Here is a 26,657-nt window from a genome sequence, read left to right on the forward strand (position 1 = left end):
CAGCGAGCGCGCCCCCCCAGATGTTGCGCCCGGTGCGGCCGGCCCCCCTGGCACCCCCCACGCTACGCCACTGCACACACACACAATATTTTCCCATATACTGCCTGAGAAAGCCAATAGATAGTTAAATGTTTAGTCTGAAAATTTGACATGAATACAAACTCTTGTTTTAACACTCTCCTTGAGCACATTTTGGTATCTTAACACTCACATGGCGCCTAATGTGTAAGGTACACAAGTTTAATGTCAAATGCTGCTGTCACTGAGTACTAAGTCACAAGGATAGCTAGCAATTATAAATCCCTCATTGTCACACCACCAGACCACTTTAAGAACAGTGCATTCTGTTGGATTTTCATTCCAGCTGTTTCATCAGCTCAGACCAATGTCCTTTCCCAAACATACACCTCTAAATTGTGTTGTCCAGGGATTTAGCCGTGTGACTCCCATTAACATCAATGAGAGTCGCACAGTTAAATCCATGCACTGTACTTTGAAAATTTACTCCACAGTGTACATCCCAGGGCACTGAAAGGATTAAAGTATTATACAGTAAATTCCCTCTTCAATGTGCAGGGGAATAAGTAGAAGTATTCTCTTTGTTCTGAAAGGCTTTCTTGTTTAAGTTTCTTTGTCTGTGTCTAAACTGGGGGGGGGGGGGATGCTCCAAAGTAGCCTAAACAAGAGAAATCTAGCAAATCAACACGTAGTATAACTGTATTTTGGCAAATTGGAGGCTAGTGGAGATACTCCCATCTACTCTAGGGAAGAGCCTAATTGATTTTAAATGGCCATTAACTGTTATAACCAATTTCAGTGAGTTCAAGTTTGCAGCAGAAAGTAGTTCCAGAAACAACAGGATTTCCACTTTGATTTTAAAATATTAAAGAGATCTTCACACAATATAGGGAGAGATGTACTCCTTAGAAATGTATGTTGCCTGTTCATTCTTCTACCCATGGTAAATTGATCTTTTAGTCAGGGAAATTAACATTGCAACTCAGTTGGATCAGCAGCAAATGACATTCTAAGTGAACATTGTGTGAGCGGGAGGAAATAAAGAAAGATGAAATTGTCATCACTTCTGTTATTTTGATTCTGAGATTGAAAATGGTACTGGGCAAAAACAATTTGAAACACTGATGGGACTCCTTCTAGGTACTGGAGATAACTCAACGTTTTGTGAAACCTTCACAGGGCACGCAGAGCTCAGGGCATGAAGGGACTGTCATATTCTCTTCTGTGCTATGGAATGCCCCACCGAAGAATGTACAGTGGTACCTTGGTTCCCGAATAGCTTGGCTCCTGAACAAATCGGCTCCCGAATGCCACAAACCCGGAAGTGAGTGTTCCAGTTTGCAAATGTTTTTCAAAAGCCAAACATCTGACGCGGCTTCCGATTGAGTGCAGGAAGCTCCTGCAGCCAATCGGAAGCCATGCCTTGGTTTTCAAACAGTTTAAGGAGTCGAACGCATTAGGTTTGAGAACCAAGATTCCACTGTACTCATAGCCATCTCTGTGAGGAGGGACAGGGATAGTCCATTCTCTTCAATGCTTGGGAAAGTTCTGTGATTTAAGTATGTGGAACTTTCTCCCACAATGAAATGAATGTAAAGTTCCATTCCCATTAAGGTTGATTAAACCAGATCTCCTGAATAAAACAACAATTGCAGCCTGAGAGCTATTATATACAGTGGTACCTCAGGTTAAGAACTTAATTCGTTCTGGAGGTCCGTTCTTAACCTAAAACTGTTCTTAACCTGAGGTAGCACTTTAGATAATGGGACCTCCCACTGCCATGCCGCTGCTGCGCAATTTCTGTTCTCAGGTTAGCGGAGTCTGTAACCTGAAGCGTCTGTAACTTGAAGTGTCTGTAACCCGAGGAACTACTGTACAGGGTATTGCTAACATCTTTCATTTTATGTGGCCATTTAAAACACATGGTCTCTCATAAAGATGGAAACAAAAACCTTTCAGTCATTTCATGAATGTTTGTCCTAGAATAACGGTCAAGAACAATGAAATCAACGAGATTAAACATACTTAACACTCTGTAGCTGTGGGTGATATTGGGAGTTATTGATACACAATACCTGAGGTTTTTGTCTCCCAATAGGAGGAAGAGCTGGCTCTCGTTGGAAGCCAAACAAATCAGAATAAGCATTCCAGTGGAGATTGACAGCATCCTTCTTGACCTTTTTCTTCTTGGGCCTCAAAGGTTTTGCTTTCCTTAATTCCAATTCCATTGGATCCGGTGATTTCCTGTAGGGCGAGTTGTATATTCCTGCAATCTAAAGACACACCACCATTTATGTGCATTGCTTCAAAATTTCTCTAGTGTAGATAGAAAATCAAACAATGTTTCATTTATTTATATTATTTATTATAAATTAGTTATTACATGCTTACAGAAGACAAGCTCACCAAGAAAGCTAAAGATGATGGAAGTATAATACATATTATACATACTACTTTTAGTATTTATTTTATTGTTCATATATTGTACACTGCACTCATATTTTACATGATGGTGGTATAGAATTATTGTTATAAATAAATAAATCACTTGGGGATTTTGTGTATGTGTATGTGTATGTGTATGTGTATGTGTATGTAAAGAGTTTTGTTTGATGTTCAAATTTCTTCCTGCAGAGAACCTTTTCCATGTTATTTGCCATAGAACCCCTGGAAAATTCCTTGAAATGTGTTGCAGATTCAAACCAGACATCCTTGGGTGATATCCAATGTTAGAATAGACCCACTGAAATCGATGGACATAATTGACTCAGGTTTCATTGAGTAAGAGTACTAGCCTGTATTTGACTTAGTTGGATATCACTCATTGGTACACCAACTGTTGTATGCTCTGAATTATTGACACGGAACCACAAATATATCCTGAATGCTGGATGCCATCCCAGGAACTGCATGCACAGCACTGCTTCTGTACATTCAGTTTTCAATACAGCGGGGGATGCTGCTTCCATGTGGTTCTTCATATGGCACTACAAGCACACCCAAAAACCTGCATCTACACATGCCACCTTAATGGGCTGGGAGAGCTGTGGGATGTGTAAGTCATCTAATCAGCGCAAAGAAAAATTTAAAAAAGGATTATTGATATGTTGTTCCAAAAGAGCCATTTTAGAACAAGCGTATCGGCCTGTTGAAACAAGATTTATGCAGGTAGCATAATTATCTTTTTAACTGTTAAGCACTGTTGAATAAGAGAAATGAAGAAAGTGTTAGAACTGAGCTGAAGCAGATGTAGAGACAATGTTTATATTGTTGCATCTGCTGCTGATTTCTGGCTCCTAGGGAAACTTAAGAGTCCAGCTTCTCATAATGTATTAACCTCTTGGGAGTGAGAGGATTGAGTGCTCCTCAATTAGCTGTAATGCATTTTTCATTAGTGTGTCCCACAGGAAAATTCAAACTCTTAGTGTCAAAAAGTTAAGCAAGCTTTTATTTATCTATATCTATATATTGCTGTTCAAATGTATAGAAGACTCCTATATGCAGATAGATAATTGGATGGGAAGATTGGCTGTTTATTGAATGGTAAGGACATAAACTCATTAGCTTTTAATTACGTGGAAAATGCTCCAACTTTTGGATCATTTTGTCTTTTCCTGCCTCTTTTTGAGTCCTGTGATACGCTTTTTTGTGATTGGCTGACCAGAACTCTATGCTACATTCTAAAAATAGTTGTAGATTTGTATATAGTCACTATAATTCTGGCCGTTTTATTTTCAATCCATTTCCTAATAACCTAGATATAGCAAGGAATTTGCCTTCTTTACCACTGCCACAAACTGCACTGATGCTTTCACTGAACTGTCTATAATGACATAAAGTACTTTCTCCCTGGGTTAGTCATTACCAGTTGACACACCATCAATGTATATACTAAATCAGGAGTATTTTGTCTCAATGTGCATCGGTTTGCTTACACTCAACCTAATTTCCCATTTTATTGTCCATTCATGAAATTTAGAGAAGTCCTTTTGGAGCCCTTCTATATCTTCTTGGGTTTCCACCATCATTTGGCAGTCTTGGGTACCTCATTGTTCACCCTTGACTCCAGATAATGAACTAATTATTTAAACAGTGCCAGTCCCACTACAGATTCTTCTGTTTACTTTGCACCACTGTGGAAAACTGTCTATTTAATCCTAGTCTGTCTATTTAATCTATTTTCTGTTCTTTAACTAACTGCCAATCCATCGAAGTGCCAATCCTCATATATAATGACTGTTAACGTTGCTCAGCAGACTCTGGTTAGTGGCATTGTCAAAAGGTATTTAGAAGCCTGAGTAAAAGTGTCAATCGGACCATTTCTAACACTAAATGCTAAGTGAAATTCTCAAAGAACTCCAGAAGGTTTATGAGGCAGGGATTTCCTTTGCAAAAGCCATGCTCATTCATCATCAGCAAGGCTTGTTCTTCTATATTTAAGAAACCTAGCTTTATATTTCTATTTCTGTACATTCATTTCCAAGTTCTATCCTGTCACCACCTGAATATCATGAAACACTTAGGTCATCATCTCTAAGAAATCCCTGGGAAAAATCACCCCAAACAAGATACTTCCCTACTCATATCCTCTACCTGTGGAAAACTGATTAAATAATTGTTTAGCGGTCATCTTATTATGCTGTTCATATTATGCCCAGAATAGTTGGGGTTTGGGTTAAAAATAAGCATACTTTATAAAAAGCAACAAGAATACAGGATGACAATAGGCAAACTGGTTTCTTCTAAGTGATCCTTGGCTTTAGCCTGTATTTACTTTCACGTCCCACACAGCTACAAGGGTATATGCAGTAGTAGTGGTATGGTGTCTTGCCAACACTGGTGTTATTGTTTTGAGACATGACCAGCCAAAATATGGCAGCTTTTGCTCACGTTTAATTCAATGGGAGGGTTATTCTGCTGAAACCAGTAAGACATAAAAGTACTCAACAGTAGCTGGATGTTACCCTTGTTTGTACTGCATTAGCAGAGCAATCACCATGCTCCATCCTCAGCTCCTATTTTGCAGAACAGTAAACTGAATAGTTTTATCTGAACATATATAAACATGTATAAATGAACAGACCTTTAAGTTCCTCTGCAAATATCCCCCCTTTGGTTTAACCTATGGTGACATAACCAGTTTCCTTGCCATCCACCCATCTCTGCTCCCCAACCCCATCCATCCATACAAAAAAAAGAGTTGGGCATAAACCGACTGGCGTTTATGCTTTCAAAAACCCCAGGGTCATCCCCAGCATCCTGTTCGATCATTTTCATCACCCAGTATAACCAGTTAGAAAGTCATCAGTGTTACTTTAGCAGGGTATCCAATGCTAAAGTGTGTTTTCCAGCTTTATTTCTAAATAGTACTATAGGTTATTCCCAACCCCAACCCCCTTTCAAATCACATCTAGTCTGTGGAGAGCATGACACTTTTTTCTGTATTCATGTTCTTCGCAAGCGTCTCTCACAAGGGCCTCTGTCAAAGCTGGCTTTCTGGGACTTCATTTTCAGGAACAATTTTCTGAAGTGACAAACACTATAGGGAAATCTGTGCTAACTGTTAAAAAACCTACAACTGAGTTATTTGCAGTACTGTCATGCTAACTTCCAACTCAATAAGACCAAAGAAACCTCTGGGGGAGACTCTGCTAATAGCTTCTTACTGACCTCCTTGCAATACGCCCTTCTGCTGAATAGTGGCCCAGTGGTGAATATGGCAAATGAGGTGTGAAAGCTCTGTGTGTGTGTGTGTGTGTGTGTGTGTGTGTGTGTGTGTGTTTTAAGGCTATGATTCTGACTCGCTGTAAAAAGGGAAACTGAGCTCCACAAACTCTCTCTGCTCTCTTGCCCTGGAATTCTTTTCTTCATCAGGCCTTACACCAGGGAAACCCATGCATGACCCAGAAGTATTATTAATTTTGCCAGATCCCAAGCATGGGAGTGCATGTGCCATTTGTTACCCAGCCACCCTTAGCATTACATTAATATTTTGAATCATTTTCATTTCTAACAATGTATCATTTTGCTTTCTTCATATAATTTTTAATCTTAGTAATTGAGAATGGCATGCAGAGGGCAAAGAGAAAGGTTTTGCTAGGAAGGATCAAGTTCGTGAATTATATAAATATCACATTTTTTAAAAAGCCTGGTATTTTTTTCTACACTGAGCAGTCACCCACACTCTTCTAATTTTCTTTTGATAATAATCCAGTGTCATCACTTAAGGTGCATTGCTACTGTTGCATTTATTTTTTTTACAGATTCTTGCTGTCAGGTACACCATCTACAAATGGTATCAGGCACCCACCTAAAACAGCTTTCCAAACCACAAGTAATCCCTTTCCAATGCTTTTGAAATCAATCCCCAAATTAAAATGCTCCCTGTAGATTAACTCCTGCCAATAGCTCCGCAGCTGCATTCTGGACCCACCTTATTTTCTCAACTATGTTCAAGAGTAGTTGCACATACAATGCACTGATAAAATGTAGTTGAGAACTTACCAAGGCATGTATAATGGTGGTTAGACCTCACAAATCCAGGAAGGGTGCAGTTGGTATATATAGTGAATTTGGAAAAAAGCATTCCAAGACAGAGTTCAACCTGGGATTCAAGAACAGTGTTGGGCACACAGGTAGCCCCAAAAGGCAAACAATAAATCTACCTAACATGTCCAAAATGGGTAAGTTGTCAACGACATTGCATGACAGCCTGATCCCTAGATCCTTTCCCTTTCAAAGCTCTAGCTCGTTCCTTGAAACTTTTTGTGTGCATGTAATCTATTCTACTTTCTTTGTGAGACACACACAGAGACGGAGAAACAGAGAGTGCATTTCTTGAAAAAAGAAACCATAAATGTAGAAGCATGAAGGAGAGGTGTGAAAGAAATATTTGCTGGAATGGAAACGGAATTGCTGAATCAACACTGACCAGTGCACTTCATCATAATTATCAGGACATACTACTGCCAGGGGATTTATAAAAATCCCACTCAGCAAATAATTGCCCTGCTGTTAGGAGATAGTCAAGAGTGTTAACACACTGTCACAGTCCAGCATTTAGTAAGATATTCAACATTCAATTACTCTTGTGGGGGACTGAAAAGAAACATGATATTTTTCCAGGTACTGCAGTTAATGCTTCCATAAGAATTCCAGTGAACATTCCTGCTAATGTCCAGATGGAGGGGAGAGCTCTGGTGGCCTCTCTCTCTGTCAAGAGGTGAAAGAATGATTTGGAAATTTAAATACATATACACATACTTTGAAAATATTGCAAAAATAAAGAAGTGAATGATTCCATACAGTGTAATCTCTTTGTTAAACATAATACAAATTTCTTTTAACTACAATCAGATGTATATATGCATTTTGGAACGGCATAACCAAGGATCTATTATAGATTAGCCTCAAAGAAAAAAGTTCATACTTCACTGTAGAATTTCTAAATATTATTCAAAGATTTAAAGAACCCACAAAAGACAGCCTTTTGTTAAGATTTTGCCTTATAGAACTTAAACAAATGACAACCATCTGAACAACTTCAGTGTGGCTGTGAGTTGCAAGGAAGGCTGACACCTGCATCAGATTTCTAAAGCACACACTCAATTCATGCACTTGGACCTAAGTCCCAAGTGAGTTGTCTTAGAATTGTGGTGTGTCAACATCTTAAATTCAGAAGGTTTGGCTTAACTGTGTTGGGATGTACATCGAAAACTGATTTATTATGTGCAATAATCTTGCAGTGTGAAAAGTCCTCTTGAATTTAATAATAATTTTGCTTGAACAAGAAGCAGGAAACGCTAACCTATAATCTGCAGGTCTGTATACAGTATCAGTGATGTTTTACTTACCGGTATCCATTGATGAAATGCTGTAACTGAGGTCCAGCATTATTCCTAAAGTACCTCCATTTTGGCTAGGCCATTTATATATCTCCATTTGTTTAATAACTAATTTAGCAGTATTCATTTTAAATTATTAAATTAAGCCTCATTCACTGGAACTCCTTGCTCTGGAATTTTCCCTTACTTTATGGACTCACCACATGTTCTTTCTACCGAAAGAGAATAACAGTGCTTTCAAGATACCCAGTTTTATGGGAGCTTGATGCTAACAGGACAATCGGGTAGTATTCAGTCAAAACAGATTGGACCAGGCCTTTGGACAGCTCTAAGAGTTGTCAAGACAACTGCAGAAGATGTTGTCTCTAAAGGGACATATAGCCAACTGAAGCCTCATGTAGGCTAACTAGAGTTGGTTTGTGGTAGGTGCCATCTCTCTGAAGGAGCTGGCTGGGTGGTCCTCCTCTTATTTTGCAGATAGTGGTCTTCCAGGGGGCTCAGCCATTTATATCTTAGGACCAAGTTATCTCAAGGAGTACCCCTCTCTGTATTGTTGGTCCTTTGATTTAAGAATCCTGCAAAGATTAGGCTTTCTCAGTGATGGCACCCCAACTGTGGAAATATCCTTCCCACATAATGTGGCTGGTGCTGACATTTACAGTTTTTAGTGCCAGCTGGAAACCTATCTCTTTCACCAAGACTTTGGGGGCAGTGTGTGATGCATGCAGGCATCCAGACACCTGGATTGTCTAAAATGGAATAGATGATGTGAGCTGCCTATTGTCATGCTAGTGTTAATAGGGAATTTTAAAATCTGACTTTATGGTGTATTTATGGTATATTTTTATTATTGTGATCCACCCTGGAATTGTTTGGTGATGAGGGGCAGGAAATAAATTTTACAAACAAAATAAATAAATCATCTGAAAAAGAGTTATGGCGGCAGGGCTGTGTCTTCTGGCCAAGTAAAGGTAAAGGGACCCCTGACCATTAGGTCCAGTCATGGACGACTTTGGAGTTGCGACGCTCATCTCACTTTAGTGGCCAAGGGAGCCGGCGTACAGCTTCTGGGTCATATGGCCAGCATGACTAAGCCACTTCTGGCGAACCAGAGCAGCGCACGGAAACACCGTTAACCTTCCCGCCAGAGCGGTCCCTATTTATCTACTTGCACTTTGACGTGCTTTCGAACTGCTATGTTGGCAGGAACAGGGACCGAACAATGGAAGCTCACCCCATCGCGGGGATTCAAACCGCCAACCTTCTGATCGGCAAGCCCTAGGCTCTGTGGTTTAACCCACAGTGCTAGCTGCGTCCCCCCCCAAAAAAGCAAGTGTTTCTTCCCTGGAGGACATTGCCCGAAAACTGCACTTCAACATACTCTGATCGTGACACAAAACCAAGATTTTGAGCAATCTTTAATGTTTTAATAATATTATGTTTTAAATGGATCTTTTCCATGCAATAGGCTTCTTTTCTTTATCTTATATCTGACTAGGATGAAAGTATTTTTTTCTACATTCTGTTTGGCTATTATTAAAAACTAACTCACAGCACACAATATGGACAGCTAAAGCCAGATCAGGGACCCCTACTCGCCATTTTCTCTCAAATCCTCCAGAGAATTTATTTATCTGAAGGAAATATGCTATAGCACAAGATTTACAGCTATCTTAAAAATTGGTAAGATTTTGCTTCATACCATAAAACTGTACCACCAAGTTGCATTTCAAGGACAATGTCATCATTATTTTTATTGAGTTGTTTAAAAAGCGGAAAACAGTGTGGGCACATCATCTTTGTCTGCAGATCCCGAAAAGCCACAGCAGCCAACACTGCTACAACGGACTACTTAGCTCTTTTTGAATCAATAATATAAGCCTGAGGCATTACATGCCGAGCCAAAATAGAAATAAACACATGCAAATTAATAATACTGCAAATATCATCGCTTTACAAACCAAAACACCAGAGACAGCAGGTCAAGCTGCAATAGAAGCAATTTACCATGGCATACTAACTAAAAAAATTAATTTTATAATTCCACTACTGATTTTAATGCTACCATTTGTTGTTTTAGCCAAATTACTGATGAATGCAAGCTCTGTCATAGCAAGTCGCTTTTAAGAGGAGGAAGAGGATGTTAGTAGCTATTTTGGTGCAATAATATGAGGGGCAGAAAATAGGTATATTTATAGTTCTTGTCACTTGAAGATTCAAAATCTTCCAAAATACAGGAACAATATGTGTAATAATTTGGTTGGCTTTCACTGTTTCGGCACATTCTTCTTTTTCTTGCTGAAGTTGAGCGACAAAATTACATTTTAAAAATACATACACAAGGAGACACACATTGCTTATGTTCATATTTTAAGCCGCTCTGGGAAGGGTTACAATGTAGAATTGTTATTATAAAAATTAACCACTGTCAATTGTAGTGTGTCTTACAAATATTAAATGATGATAAAAGTTTCCTGCTCTGCTCTTATTGATTTGTCTTACAGATAGAAAAGATGTTCAGTCTAATAAACTAAAATGATGTTGTTCGGTCTTTGTAAAAGCTTTGTGCTGGCACTACAAACCTGAGAAAGAATAACGCGAGGAAAAGCAGGCACCATTTAAAGAAATAAAATAAGGATTCCATGGCTTCCTCTGAAAAACAAACTCAAAATTCCCCCTTTAAAATCTCTGTCTCAACAGAAATGTTATGAATACGAAAATTGGATAGATCTTAACACTATCTCAGTGTATTTCTAGCTGTAGGACGCAGTTGGATCTCTTCCACAAGGCAACCAGTAGGTGGAGCAGATAACATAATTTATGACTTGAAAACACTGGCATAGATTCTATGGCAAGTTTCTTCATAATTATAGGGATGATGAAGAAAGAATTTTCTTCAAACAAAGGAAGGCTTAGATGTGTTAGGTGTTACTTGACTAGTTATTGAAACCACCAATAAACGAAGAACGTTGATTAAAAGCTCAATATTTCATAAGGATAAAGTTTTAGAGCTTGTCATTTATTTCTCCAGGCATTGTCTTCTAGCAACCTCAGTTTTAATCAAAATACAATTCCAATTCTATTTTTAACTTCTTTGTATGCTAAGTTTATACCAGCATTAGACACCCTGAGAAGGTAATATATAAGGATGCAACAAATCTGTATATTTTAATGTGTGTGTAATTTGCATATTTGCATTAACCTGCTGCATATCGGATCACAGGGAATGTAAGATACACCGCAATTCTGCAATGACATTGGCACATTTTGGGGCTGGGACCTGAAGTGCTAGTTCTTAAATTGTTAAGTAATATTTCAATAAGTGCATTACACTTCAGAGACGAGTGTGATTTTCACATGTTGCTACATATTGCACCATTTGATTAGCATGTTTGTAGATTGTCTTGAAATTATGAGGATGAGAAATCTTAAATTTCCAAATTAACCATAAATACCCCTATGCACTGTCTTCATTGACATGAGGTTTGTCCACTCTTTGAAATATTTGGAGGTATTTATATATCTAAATTAAAGTTTTAAACAATGAAAAGTCCTCTCCCAGAGATTTTTTCTTTCAAGGAGCAGATGAATAATTCATTTTTAATAATATTGATTTACTAATTAGTCCTTTCTTCTGTTTCTTCACAAACAAACCTTGATTTCACTAAATTTACAATTAAAATAACTAATTTCCACTAATCAGTTCACTTTCCCATAATTAATTGCTATGCAGCTTAGGTAAACAAACTCCAACATTGCTTATTCATGATTGATGTGACACAAAAGAAGGGAGCTAAATTTTCAATGGCAAAATCTTATGCTGTTGTCTTCGATCTCTGATTGGAAGAATGACACTTGTTAAGCAAAAAGTGAGCATGACTAAATAAAAAGTCTAATCATCAATAACAGATACCCATTTAAGACTGAAACAATTGTGCTTGCATTTCCAGTATGGATGTTCATATAAATAAGCACTTATCGCAGGCAGGAAAAGACTTATTTGCACTGATGAACTTAAGCAGGGATTAAAAAGGGGAACATCTGTCATACCAAATAGCTCTTCAGAATTCCAGCAAATCTTCTAAGAAGAGTAAATAGATCTGTTGGAAGATATTCAAGAGTACTGTCTACAAGAAGGTAATCAAGGTAAATTTGCTGACCCAAGAAGATCACTCTGGAAAGTTGTGTGTTTTTTTACAGATAATCCATTCTTAACCACCTATTTTGAAACATAGTGGAGCAATGTAATTCTGGTCAAAGCATTAGCTCAATTAAAACAGAAAAAAATACGAAACCCCTCCTCAGCTTAATAACTGGTTAGTCCTTGACAAGTGAAACCACCACAACAATAAGCCAGTCAAAATGAGTTTTTAAAGTGAGGTTATGCCCTTTGTGTTGTGTTATCACAATGGCAGATCAAACTGCTGACTTGGACTCTTTCTGCCAGCCGCGCTGATGCCGCCTCTATGAAGCTGCTGTCGTGTCACGCAGCAGTCATGGTACCTGCTCTCGCCTATAGAAATGCACTAAATTGAACTCGAAGTAGTGTCTTTGTGATATCTTTTCAACAAGTCATGTCCCATTCAGCCTGCTAGTTTATCTCTGTCAAGCTAGGGGCCTCAGTGGTTTGCATGAGCTGTCAGGGACAGGTACACCAACCTGCACAGTGCTAAGGAGGTAATGCATCTTTTGGGCGAGGTAATCCTTTTTCCTTTTTTCTCTTTCGAGGGCTTTTTTCCGTTCCTCTTTCTCCTTCATCTCCGCAAACTCTTCCAGTTCTTTCCTGCATGAAAACATTTAAATGATTACTGGGCCAATGTAAAAAGGCATCAGTGCTTTAAAAAGCCTTTCCCAGCCCATCTTCCCTAGTGATGATATGCTGGCATCGTCCACTGTTTACTGAAATCGACAACATCAGGATTGGCTACATTCAGCAATGCCTGGCTAGTACTGTTAGAACAAAGGAATTCAAGAGACATTCAATGCACTAAGATTCTTAACCATTTTGGGAGATCCAGCTTCATGTAAACAAGAGTTTAAATAATAATAATAATAATAATAATAATAATAATAATAAAATTTTATTTATATCCCGCCCTCCCCAGCCGAAGCCGGGCTCAGAGCGGCTAACACATTAACATAAAATCAGACAATCAATTAAAATACATCCTCAAATCAGATCAGGATCAGAATAAAACCCAATCAGAATCATAGGTAAACTATTATGTATCCTTGTATCTATGTTTTTAGAACAAAATCAGCTTACAAATTGTTTAGAAATGACTGGTTTTAGTTTTAATAACAATAAAATAATTATTTGTACCCCATCCATCTGACTGGGTTGCCCCAGCCGCTCTAGGAGGCTTCCAACAGAATATAAAAAAACCCCAAGATACATCAGACATCAAAAGCTTCCCAATACAGAGCTGTGAAACTTAAGGTTCCCTAAACACAGCAAGATATTCTAATGTTGGGGCAGGAGTTGAAGATAAAGGAATAAACTTCTCCATATAGTACCGGAGCATGAAGGAAACGTGTAGCTGGTTATGTGAGTTAGATGCCACATGAAAATTTGTAGCCTCCCTAGAATAGATACTTATGGATGACTGTGTAGTGCCATGCTTAGTTAGACCAATGGTCTTTCTAAGTTCAACATTCTGCTTACTAACAGAGCTCAGTAAGTATGAGGAGGTTGTAAATAAGGAACTACCCTCTGTCTGTTTTTGCTGTTGAATAAGCATTTGTCTCCCTTTCTGAGTCACAAGGTTATAGGTCTAAAGATATTGACAGAGAGGGTCCTATGGAGATTGCGCATTATTGCATATTTAGTTAAAGCTATGGTTTTCCCAGTAGTGATGTATGGAAGTGAGAGCTGGACCATAAAGAAGGCTGATCGCCGAAGAATTGATGCTTTTGAATTATGGTGTTGGAGGAGACTCTTGAGAGTCCCATGGACTGCAAGAAGATCAAACACATCCATTCTTAAGGAAATCAGCCTTGAGTGCTCACTGGAAGGACAGATCCTGAAGCTGAGGCTCCAATACTTTGGCCACCTCATGAGAAGAGAAGACTCCCTGGAAAAGACCCTGATGTTGGGAAAGATGAAGGGCACAAGGAGAAGGGGACGACAGAGGACGAGATGGTTGGATACTGTTCTCGAAGCTACCAGCATGAGTTTGACCAAACTGCAGGAGGCAGTAGAAGACAGGAGGGCCTGGCGTGATCTGGTCCATGGGGTCACGAAGAGTCGGACACGACTAAATGACTAAACAACGACAACAATTGGGAGAGGGGCCATGCACCAGTGGTAGATCTCGGGTAACAAAATAGGAAACTCCTCCCCAATGGCCCTGGGACCAGGAGTGTACTAGCAAATTCAGAAATGCAGGGTCCCTGCATAATAGTCACAGCTATACCCCCTCACAACCAGACCTCCTCACAGCCATGTCCCTTTCCAAGTTTATACAACCTTGTAAGATTATACAGCAATAATAATTAGGGATGCATTGCAACGATTAGTGCAGTTCTCTATGTGTTGCCTTTCAGCTAGATCTACTATTTTCTGTGCACACACATGGGTATATGATTTGGAGTGCTCCAATATATTATTTTGGAGTGACTTGAGTTGTGTTTTCCCTGAAGTTCCATTGTCCGTAGCAGAACTTCAACATCAGTTTTGTGAAACTGTAGCAGCTTGTGTTTTTATATGGAATACACAGAACAACTCATTGGTGTTGTTCTTGCGCATCTGACTCCAGAGTGTCCCTAGAAGTCAATCCTCAGTGGCTGACTTACCTCCTTCAACTCGGATTGGCTCAAATCACCAGAAAGGGTGGAAATACTTTTTGGCTAAAATCTCCCCTTTTATGCTGACTGGTTGGCTCCAGGATGCTGGAGGCAAGGACACTGGGGGGGACCCTGCTTCAGAAATAGTAATGTGTATTTGACCTCCACACAACCCCAGACCACTATCCTTCTGCCTTGGACTTCTGCTTCTAGTCTGAGTAGATAGTGTTGGGTTACATGAACAAATGGTCTGATTCAGTATTAAGACACAGAAGATTAAGTAATTAGTTAAGAGAACTCTTGCAGGAATTTTCTACCCTGTGAATTTGTTTCTAAGATTTTTCTAATAAATTACTAATGCTATTGCCAATTATTGAACCCTTAAAACATTTCATAGATAAAACGTGATTGCATAATATATTTATAACAACACATTACAGTATCACCCTCACTAACATATACCCAGAGTAGAAGTTAGCTTGATTAACATTTGTTGTTATTGGTATTAAGAAACACTAATTCAAATTAACCTTGTGTGTGAAAGACATAAATTTTGTTCAGCGATGTATGTAGATTTAATAAATGTTAATTAGGTAAGTTCTGACCTTTTTCTGGGCATCTTATGTAAAATACAGCATTGAAAATAATTCAGTTCCTGTAGGGTAAATATTTATAATACTTCAACATATTCCATATCAATTAAATATCAGGGAGTGCAATCCATAGCACAGTAAAGTTAATAGCAAAACTCCCATTGATTTTAATGGCACTGGTTTGGATGCATGTAATTAACTATTACAATTAATTCAAAGCGTCCCATGTATATACAAAGGGCACATGCAGGGCACTTTTGCATGCACTCAAGGGGTACACCGATTGCCTACCTATAAATGGAAAGCCTCAATACATATGAAAAAATCCACAATACATATGGAAAGGACCATGCGTGTGTTCTCAAAGAGGAGCTGTTTGCACTTAGACACACCCAGGCAACATCCTGACCCAGGATGTTGGTCTTTGTCAGGCTGATGGAAAGGCCGAATCCCATACAGGTTCAGGCAAATTGGTTGATGAGACTCTAGCGCTTCCTTGGAGTGCACAATCAAGGCTGCATCACCTGCAAACAACATCTCTCAGATAAGGACCCACCACACTTTTGTCTTGGTGTGCAGACGTGTCAGGTTAAATAGTCCTCCGCCACTCCTTGAATGGATGTAGACACCGTCTTCAATCGAGCTGAAGACATAGGAGAGCAACAAGGAGAAGAATATGCCAAAGAGGCTCCATGTTCTTAATGTCGGGCTCAGTCAGGGATCTGCTGCTCTCTTTTACCAAAGGAGGTCATAGCTGTGTTGTATGTAGTTCCACCTTGCTTTGACGCTGTCTCTGGGGCAGTCCAGTAGATCTTCTTTGACAGAATTGGAGAAAGATCTTGCTCATCACCAGAGAGTGATCCGTGTCACAGTCGGCACTGTGGTAGCTCCATGTGACATGATCACAGTGCCCCAACCTTGGAGATCTCCATGACACTTGCTGTTTTGCCTTGGTAGAGAAGAACCTATTCATGGTTCAGAGGCTGTGATATGAACACAGTTCTAGCAGCTGTTGTCCATTCTTGTTCATGCTGCCAATACTAAAGTGGCCTATGAAGTTGCCCCACGTGTGATGATCATCTCCAACTCTAGCATTGAAATCTCCCAGCAGGAATAGGTGTTCACAGGCTGGGACCCTCCCGACAGCCTGGTCTAGTGGGAGTGTAGACATTCAAGATGTTAACTGGACTGGAGGTGGTTGAAAGGTGAGGGAAAGCAAGCGTTCTGAGCCCTTGGTCAGCAGTTCTATTGCAGACAGAAGAGGGTTCCACACTATGAAGCCTACACCTTGAATATGTGGTTCTTCTGGATGCCCTCCTTGCCAGAAAAAGGTGTCGTTCATCTCTTGGAGGCTGTCATTTGAAGCAAGTTTGGTCTTCTGTAGAGCAGCAAGGTCAATGCTGATCATTTTCAGCCCATGGTCAATGATGGCACACAAGACACCATTCAACCGCCTTAGAGACTCCACTTCGGATTTGTGTAGGGTTCACTCCTTAGCCTTTTCTTCTCCTGAAGATGTCCATGTGGTGTGGAACTACTTTTATCAGCAGAGTTTCCTTTTGAACCCTTATCCAAAATTGGAGTTTCATCTAATTTGCTATGGGCCCTCAAGCTTCCCAGCTAGGACGTGAACTGAAAACTAGGTTTCTTCAGGCTTCCTACCCCTAGAATTCACCTCCAGAGTTAGAAGTTCTTACAAGTTCTCTCTTTTACATCATCAGTTACTTACTACAGTGGGAGTCTCCTGAAATAAAGGCTGAACGCAAGAAGCACTTTAAAGGTTTGCTTTGAAAAATAATCAGAGTTAAACCTGTGTGAAGTGTAGAGACTGTGGATTTCATTGCATTAAAGAGCTATTCAGAAAACTATGATGATCATGCAACAATCAGTTGACTCTGTCCATCCTAAAACCAGAGCATTCTCACTCCATTACAATTATAGATATTTCCAGTTTCTCACTATCTATAAATATGTAGATATGGAACGTTTTGATGTTGTTTGTAATGCTACTGCATTTTATTACAATGGATGTATTTTTTCCCTTTTTTATGATGTAACCCATGCTGAGATTGCTTGTTGATAAACGGCAAGATACAAAACAAATAAATAATATTTTCAGTATAATGGGACATAACTTTTTAAAACATGCAATCTGGCAATATTTTTACCATAGATATAGAAAACTCTGCTACAAAAATCTATGTGCTATGTCATTTTTTACTTTTCCATCAAAATATTAATCCATAGCATGTAGAGTAAAATATTAAGCAAATCACACATGTTTTTCTTTCAAATGTACAAGGCAAAAGTAGAACAAAACAGAAATAAATTAAAGATAGGAGAAGATGTATTATTCTGTTTCAATCCCTGGAATGTTTTCTTTTTTCTTTTTGTTGCCTTTTACTGTTAAAGGCTTCTAATACAATATTTCATACAAGGTTACTTATGAAACATACTGACGTTTAAAAATCACCATGCTATGCTTTTGCAGCAGTGTAATTTTTTTCCAACATAAGATTAAATTGCAAAATAAATGAATTACTTAGAGTGGCATGGCCCCCATTTTGCCACACTTCTCTTGAAAATTGCTTATTAATATGAAAAAAGAAGTTGGAAAATAGCCTGTTTTACTTTATGCATAGTGTTTGGAGGCCTCCAAGCCTGGAGACCTGGACTTGCTGTACATTTTAGATTGTATTGGCAAGCGGGTACACTGACCTTTCTGACCTGCATCTCAAGGCTATTATTAATCGCTAAGTAACCTGGTAAAGCCAAACAAATTTGTTTCCATTGAAAGGATCTCTATCTGTGTCTGAGAATTTGTGCCGTACCAAACCAACCTCATTAACTGTGTCCACTTTTGACAAAGAACTAGGACTTGGAGAGACTGGTGACCTTTCTTTGTCCTCAAGGAACAGATCTCAGAGCCGAGAAATGTGAGTAAATAAGCATTTTTACAATAGCATTAATAAAAATAAATAAACATACATTCTCGGATTTTTAAAAGCAATTACACCTGTCAACGTTGGTACATATGTTTCCTATTTAGTAATTACTCTTTTTTTGTTGCAGATTTGTCTGGTCAGCCTCAGTGTCTATGAACCGCAGAGAATAAAATGCCTACGAATGAATATTTACAAGTTCTTCATTTCCATCCAACTTCTTGTCAACAATGGTAAAAGCTAGCCTTGTCCAAAAACGAGTAAGTGCTGGACAACACAGAAGAAAAGCATTTATATACAAATATATATTTAATTATAATGATATCTGAAATAATTGTGTTTCATCAATGAAAGTTGACTATTATTATTTTGAATGGATGATTCACTATTCACTATAGTAATTTGATAAAATTAAATTACATTTGTCAAAAAATGCAGAACTTGGCAGCAAATAATTTTATTATGAACAATCACTGCAGCATAAAGGCTATATCAGTAACAAGTATTTCCTTTCTTCTTTAATCTCCAATGCTAGTCCAATAACCGCCCTGGGAGTTATAGGATGGTATTCAACTATATTTTACTCAGACTAGACCCACTGCAATTTATGGACCTAGTTTAGTCATGTTCAATCATTTTAATAGGTCTACTGTAAGTAAAACTTAGTTGAATACCACTCACAGAATTGAAGAGCAGATATAATTCTTTTTTACGCGAACAAACAGCCTACATTTTTAGAGCTCATTTTCTTCACAATATATATCAATGCTAAACTGGCAACAGAGAAAAAGCTAAGATGGTATCTTTTGTTGAACTTGTAAGGTATCTTATATAATATTTAATGGAAACACTATAATTTATGAATTTAAATGCATTATACATATAAAAACATGATGTGGTTGTTAGATCCTAGTTCAACACTAGGTGGCTAGTGATCTAGAACAATGAATAGGTGGGAAGAGAGAGGAATCTCTCCCTTCTGCAAGAGTTCTAAGCTCTCTAGCACACACCCATAGAAGGAAAAACAGGGTTTGAGTTGGGATGAGTGCAGGAATGTGATGAATGAGAACATTTTTAAGGACAATAATTACAGCAACAGCATTTCTTCCTCAAGTGGGTTCACACAGAGTCCTACGTTTGGGTAAGCAGTGATTCAAAGAGGCATATAAGTAGGAATCCAAGACTGAATAGGGAGCCTAAAAACAAGGAACTATTTTAAGAAAGAATTATATGTTATGCCCTACTATTACAGTGCTTCTAGAGTGGTACCAATTCCCAAGCAGAAGGCACCCCCAACTGTCTGCAGATTCTTAAGGGAAGTCCAATGATATCAGAAAATAAATGTATGTTCCCAGGTAGCAAGATTTGATAGGAATTAAGCTTCATCCTGAACCAGTGCAAACAAATTAGAGGGCACTGAATATTCTAATTCAGTGCATCTAGTACAGTGGTACCTCGGGTTAAGTACTTAATTCGTTCCAGAGGTCCGTTCTTAACCTGAAACTGTACTTAACCTGAAGACCACTTTAGCTAACGGGGCCTCCTGCTGCCGCCGCGCCGCCGGAGCACGATTTCTGTTCTCATTCTGAAGCAAAGTTCTTAACCCGAGGTAATATTTCTGGGTTAGAGGAGTCTGTAACCAGAAGCGTATGTAACCTGAAGCGTATGTAACCCACTATACAGGTACCACTGTATTGTGCTATGTGCCAAAAGGCAACACAATCAATATACAGTGGTACCCTCAGGTTAAGAACTTAATTCGTTCTGGAGGTCTGTTCTTAACCTGACACTGTTCTTAACCTGAGGTACCACTTTAGCTAATGGGGTCTCCTGCTGCTGCCGCCGCACCACCGCCACATGATTTCTGTTCTCATCCTGAAGCAAAGTTCTTAACCCGAGGTACTATTTCTGGGTTAGCGGAGTCTGTAACCTGAAGCGTCTGTAACCTGAAGCATCTGTAACCCGAGATACCACTGTATACGTTTCTGCAGTGGGTCTCTCATGGGCAGACATGCTTGGGACTCAAAGGTGAGGGAAGGCAAAAAGGGAGACAGTCTCTACCAAAGGTTAGGCCCTGAAGGAAAATACTGAAGGAACAAAATGATCACCCCAGGTGAAAGCACATACACATTTCCCTCTACTTTTCCTGAAAACTTTTAAATTAAATTCTTTAAAAAATACAAAAAAATTAATAAGAACCCCTAGATGTCAGTATAGTGGTACCTCTGGTTACAAATGCTTCTGGTCACAAATGCTTCAGGTTATGAGCTCTGCTAACCCGAAGTAGCTGCTCCTGGTTGCGAACTTTGCTCCAGGATGTGAACAGAAATCGCGCGCCAGAGGCACGACCACAGCGGGAGGCCCCATTAGCGAAAGTGCGCCTCAGGATAAGAACAGTTTCAGCTTAAAAACGGACCTCCTGAACAAATTAGTTCATAACCAGAGGTACCAGTGTATCACCCTCTTGAAATCACAATGCAGCAAAACATCAGTTGAATCTGAAGGGGGAATCAGGGCCCCATAATTTGACCATTCAGATTAAGGATGTCACATTTTTTTGTCAACTCAAATAAATGATTATTCCTTTCTCCTATGAGTTATAATTCATAATTGCTAAATTAATTGATTAAATTATGTAAATCTACATATGACTAAAAATTGGTTGGAAGAACGTGGCATACTTTTTAGTTTTTTAAAAAAATGAGATTTATTGAAATTTTTTTAGAATTACTAAAGAGAACAAAGCAGAAAAAGAAAAACAAACAAACAAACAAAAAACAAACCACATCAAACAATACAAATTCAAAAAACAAAAATACACCACAAACACACAAAAACAAATCCATCATTCTCGAATCCTCAGCTTTCATTACCTTCTTTCTTTGACCTCCTCCTCCTCCCTTTTTTTGTATCCTAGTTATTAATTGTCGCAGCAAATCCTTTCCATATTTCATAATATTCTGTCATTACATTACCTTAATCTATTTTCATCTTATCTTATAGAAAACCTTAAAACTTAAAACTTAAATCTTATTTTTACCAACTTCTCATAACCATAATATTCTTACCTAATTCTTTAAACATTTTTGCTAAAGCCAAGTAATTTCGTTCCAACATTTTTCTAACATTCATCAATTTTATAAAACAATCCTAGTAATAAAAAAAAAGAAATAAAAACAATCCAATCTTCATCCAGCGTCCCTTCCTCCTGGTCCCGGGTTTTGTCAGTCCTTTTTATCCCATTGATCTAGCGCATTAACCTGGTAACCTTATATCCGAGGCCCTTAAGTCCCTTCCATGTCCCTTCCGCGGCTCTTCTTCATATTCTCCTTTCACTCGTGGGAACTCCAGCTTGGCAATGTTTTTGACCCTTTTCAACAAATCAGCCCCTTTTCCATAGTCCAGACTAAACTCCATGTGGTATTTAAAAACATGTTTCAGAATCCCTCCAAAATTAAGAGCCCCCACAGCCCCAAACATCTCACGGCCCATTGCCAGACTTGAAAAGTCCAAACATCCCTGCATAGGGGGGTCTATCCAACCCCCCATTTCCAAACCAGTCCAAACTTTATCTTTCCAAATCTGGCTTTTTCCAAGTTCATTTGTCAAATCCAAAAGCTCATGTTCCTGCAGGGCCACAGCTCCCTCCATCTCTGGCGCCCAAGATTCAGCAACATCCTCTTCTCTCATCTGTTCTGTCGGGGCACACTCCTGATTTAATTCCTGGGTGGGCTCCATATAGTTTCCCACTGCCTGTTCAAAATTTCTGATCACATCAGTCATCAAATCCGTCTTCTCATTTAACTGATCCAATAGGGCATTTGTTTTACAGAGAGCACACAACAGAGCTTCTGAATACATTGTCCTACAAGGTCAAAAGTCTATTCCCGCGATTGTAATCTATAACAGCTGCAAGCTCCCTGGAATTGGTTACAGTTTCACAGTCTCCCTCTAGGGGGGAAACTTCTATTTGTTCTTTCTTTTAAGGACAAATCTAGCAACAAAGTTTCCTTTTTCAGATATTTTGTCAATATTTGTTCCTTTAAAATGCGAAGGGGAACAATGGAATCACTATGTTTCTCTTCTTTTAGCTATCTGTCAAAAACGTTTGTCTCTGGTCAATGAGCTTCAAACGTCAGTCCTGACACCCCGCTCCAGGATCAGGACGGTGGAAAGTTACTTTACTTTAAACTCACTTCTGCAGGTTTAAACAGTCCGAAAAAGATCCCCCTTCTTCTCCTGCTTCCGAAGGGGGGTTCAACAATTTTATATGATGAAAGTTAATCTTTTAGAAGCGATTTTCTGAGCTCTAGTTTACCTTGTCTTTGCTTTATTCTGTCTACAAAGAAACGGAAGGCTGACTTCCTGTTTAGACCTTCCCGTTTCAGCGCCAAATTGAAGTAAATTTTTAAGTCCAATTCCTTTCTGCTCGCAAGTCCTTATTTAAAGTCCAATTGTCCGAAATTTAAGTACTCACGGGTGATTATTTTAGAAGCCAAATTGTCCCAGGAAAAAGGCAGCGCTCTCCGGCAACAGCTATGCAGCTTCGCTCCACGGAAGAAGCAGTTGACTCTCAGCACCGCGCCACTTCCCCCTCTTCGCTTTGGAGCCCGTTAGTGGGTTCCTTTGCGGGTTGGGGGGGCGCTAAGGGTGCCCGCCGAGTCCCATGGTCACAGGCTTCATCCGCCTGTGATTTTTGAAAGGGTCCCCGCTTCGCCGTAGCGGAAAAGACCCGTTTCGCGTGGAGCTAGTCCCTCCAGATCAGAGGGAGTCCGCCATTGCCGATGGCGCCACCCCAGAAGTCTACTTTTTTGTTTTAGATGGCACCATCGTACAAAAGCCCTTCAGCACGAGGATGAACTAGGAATTCCTCTTCTAAGATGTTGCCTGTCATGTAATCCTATATAAACTTGGCTTGGCTCTTCTTATGTTCCTACCCTATGCATAGGATATTAGTGAAGTCACAAAGGAAAATGAATATGTGAACCTGTGCCTGACATTCTGCCCCCAAATGCCCTACAAAATAGTAAAAGTTGGAGAAAGCGAGAACGAAGGCCTAATAAAGCTTTGGGAAAGTTGGAGAAAAAGGAATAGAATCTTTTTATGTTAAAATGCCACAATAATTTAAATCCTTTCACTAGTTAAATGCATTCATATTTTAGAAGTAATGCACTTAGGAACACTTGTCATCATGATTCAACTAAGATTATATGCAACAAATGTCTGAGACTGTGAATTTTTCACTTTTGGTTAGGTATTAAAAATAAAACTCATTCATGTGCCAAGGTAACTTATTGTTATTCTGAGTTTTCATTTATGCAGTGTGCAGTGGTGTTGGTTCCAGCTATGAGATGCAAATTTGGTTGACAGTGCTCCTTCTGTTTCTATAAATGTTAAAAATACATATATAATGTTTTCCTAGCACTTTAGTAGATGTCTTTAAATGATGATTACAGCAGTATTCAGACCGTAATGGTGATGCACTCAACACTAAGATTTTGCAGATTTATACTGACATACTTTCATTGAACTTTATCAAAATATTGCATTTTGTTTTGCATTTTAATAAGAAGTTTGTGATCTTGTGACTGTATAACTATAAATATGTAGCATTAAGGAAAGCAAAGGGCATTTCAGACAAAACAAAATAGTGTATAATTTGTATAGGAAAGGGTAGAGCAAAACAGTCAAGATAGGGCATATTCACAGTAAAACATTAATAAAAACAAAATAAAACTGTGGTTTACTCTGATGGAGTCATCATATCAGGAGGGATATAGTATCAAACTAGTCTGTTGATCTCATGACCACATTTCCAACTCTCTATTCCAGGCATAGGAAAACTCCGGCAATCCAGATGTTTGGGACTACAATTCCCACCATCCCTGACCACTGGTCTGTTAGCTAGGGATGATGGGAATTGTAGTCCCAAACATCTGGAGGGCTGGAGTTTGCCTATGCCTGCTCTATTCTTTAGATCTACTAGAAAGGTAAAAATGATAGTGGTTTACATATCTCATGCCAAGATAATCTATTGCTGGTCTTTATGATTTGGGATCTAAGTCATTGCTCCTTCCTTTTCTATAAAATTATTGCTGCGTTCAAATGAAGTATCCTAGCTTGTAGGCAAATCTAAGCTTTGTTCTGGGCTTAGCAATCCTGGTTTCACCAAAATGAATCACAATCCCCAACGCTGCCATGATGTTAAGCCAAGGATTTCACTTTGTTTTTCCCAAGTAGTGGTAGGGAGGAGTGAAATGGACACAACACAGTCTTGTATGGTAAAGGAGCTTTCAACATGAATTGGCACTACATCAATTTCTGGGGATCACAGTCAGTAGTGCATCAGCAATGATTCCTCTGATTACTGCCTTCCTGCCCCAAAATTTACTTTCAGTAGCAGAGCTATGCTAAGTAGAGAGGAGATGAGACACAGGAGTCTACAAAAAACCACCGAGAAGTTATATGTTCATTTAAGATGAGGGCGGGAGTGGAGTTACACTTAAATGAGGCTTCAGGAGTTTTACTGCAGAAAGATACAGTAGTTTTCTACTTACTCACTCTGAGAACCTTCCAGAATGTAACAAGGAGAGCGTGTATAAGCTTTGTGAGAAATAACACTATGGTGGGGTTGCCATGTTTCAAAATATGGGCCAAAATTGTTGAGCTTGTTTGGCAAAATTGCCAAAAGGACCACACACACAAAAATTGAGCTATTTTAAAGGAAAATCGCCAAAAACAACACAACCAACATAGGTTGCCATACATCCGGATTTTTCTGGACATTTTAGCAATTTCCACCAGACACTGCTTCCAACTGCAGTATTCCACCTATGTCTGGGAATTTCCGGATGTATGGCAACGTTATACTATGGTCATATTCTTTTTAAGTCAGGTGTGGGGAACCCTTGGCCCTAGAGATGTTGCTGAACTACAACTCCCATCACCTCCCATAAGAAGTTAGAATTACTTAACCCAATGTGCATAACTTTACACTTGATTGCACTGAATCACATTTAATGCCCATTCACCCAGTTTAGAGAGCTAGCTCTTTGCAAACCGTTCCTGTTCTTACACTTTCCCTTCTTCACTTAGTTCATTTTCCTCTTTAGAAGGATCCAGTGAAGTCTCATAGTCCAAACCCCATTAAAAAACTAAAACCAAACCAGAAAAAAACAGATAACATATCCTGGGGACAAACAAAAATCCCTCTATGTGTGGGTACAACTAGCCACGGAACTGAAAGTATGGGGTCCTCCAGATGTTTTGGACTACAATTCCTAACATCCCTGACTACTGACCATGCTGTCTGGGGCTGCTGGCAATTGTAGATCACAACATCAGGAGGGCACCACATTGGCTACCCCTGTTAACCATATCAGTCAATTAGTCACGAGTAAATTCAGTTTGTCTCTAGAAAGAATAATTATAACACAATGATTAAAAAGCAAGATAACGTACTGTTTTAATGGCCCACTACATTCCCCCCACATAAAATCCCACCTAACATTTCATGCGTATGAAAGAAGAGTTACATGAACAGAGCAAACATGAACAGAGCAAACACCCCTCTCCTCTGGTGTTTCTCTCCCAGATAATTTTACTTCCAATCTTGGTGCCTGGCTCTTTTACCCTGAACTGCAGATACCCTGTCAGATGCCTACAACTGCATAGAGCAGGAGTGATATAATTTAATCAATTACAACCCAAGAATTGTGTTTTCAAAAATCTCATTTATTAATATATAATCTTTAGGTAATCATATTTACCCTCCTAATTTATGGAATATTTATAATGCTATATGTGTCCTTGAAATAGGGACAGTATGCTATGAAAAAGTGGCCCAGCTACTGGAGTTCATAAATTTTGTTCAGCTTTGGATGAGTTCAAAGAATTGCCATGTAAGAAAAGCCTTACAGAGGGAATTTATCTGATTATGGCAGTAATAATTACCCAGCTGTTTATTGCAGATAGAGAAATAATTCATGTAGGCAATAGGCCGTGGTGGCAATGACACTCCACATTTAGTAAATATGCAAACTGTTCACTTCTAATTAACCAAGCTAGAGGATGCCCTTATTAAATGTATAAACTAAAAGTGCCTTCCTGACAAGTGATGAATTGTTACATTGCACAAACTCTTGCCACAGAATTATTGGAGTGAACTTGGGGCTTAACTTCATTAAGAGATCTTGTGGGATAGTTAAATGAGGATGGACAGCATAACAAGGCCAGCCTGACAGCCAATGATATGTTAGAGCTTAATGAAATTGCACCTTTTCCTTCTTTTCTACTTACTTTACAGTTAAGATCCCACTTTAGATAAAATAGGAGACTGTGAAATCTGTTGCAGTTGAGACTATATAAAAGTGCGTGATACACACTGAGGCTCAGGTTTTAACAGCAGAATCAATCTACAGAAGATACTAAAGTCCATAAGTAACCTTAATAAAGGTAGTTCAGCAGCCAAAATG

The 26,657-nt window shown here is 39.0% G+C and overlaps 1 protein-coding gene across 1 annotated transcript in view; it reads right to left on the bottom strand.

Moving 5' to 3' along the window:
* SPATA17 (spermatogenesis associated 17) overlaps positions 1 to 26,657 on the bottom strand; it is a 77,728-nt gene that overhangs the window by 34,855 nt on the left and 16,216 nt on the right. The window contains 2 exon segments of the mRNA XM_081000601.1: positions 2,094 to 2,291; positions 12,522 to 12,645. Coding sequence (XP_080856727.1) covers positions 2,094 to 2,291; positions 12,522 to 12,645 — 322 coding nt within the window.

Source organism: Podarcis pityusensis (genome assembly GCF_964106645.2).
Source record: "Podarcis pityusensis genome assembly, chromosome: 3".
Lineage (NCBI taxonomy): Eukaryota > Metazoa > Chordata > Lepidosauria > Squamata > Lacertidae > Podarcis > Podarcis pityusensis.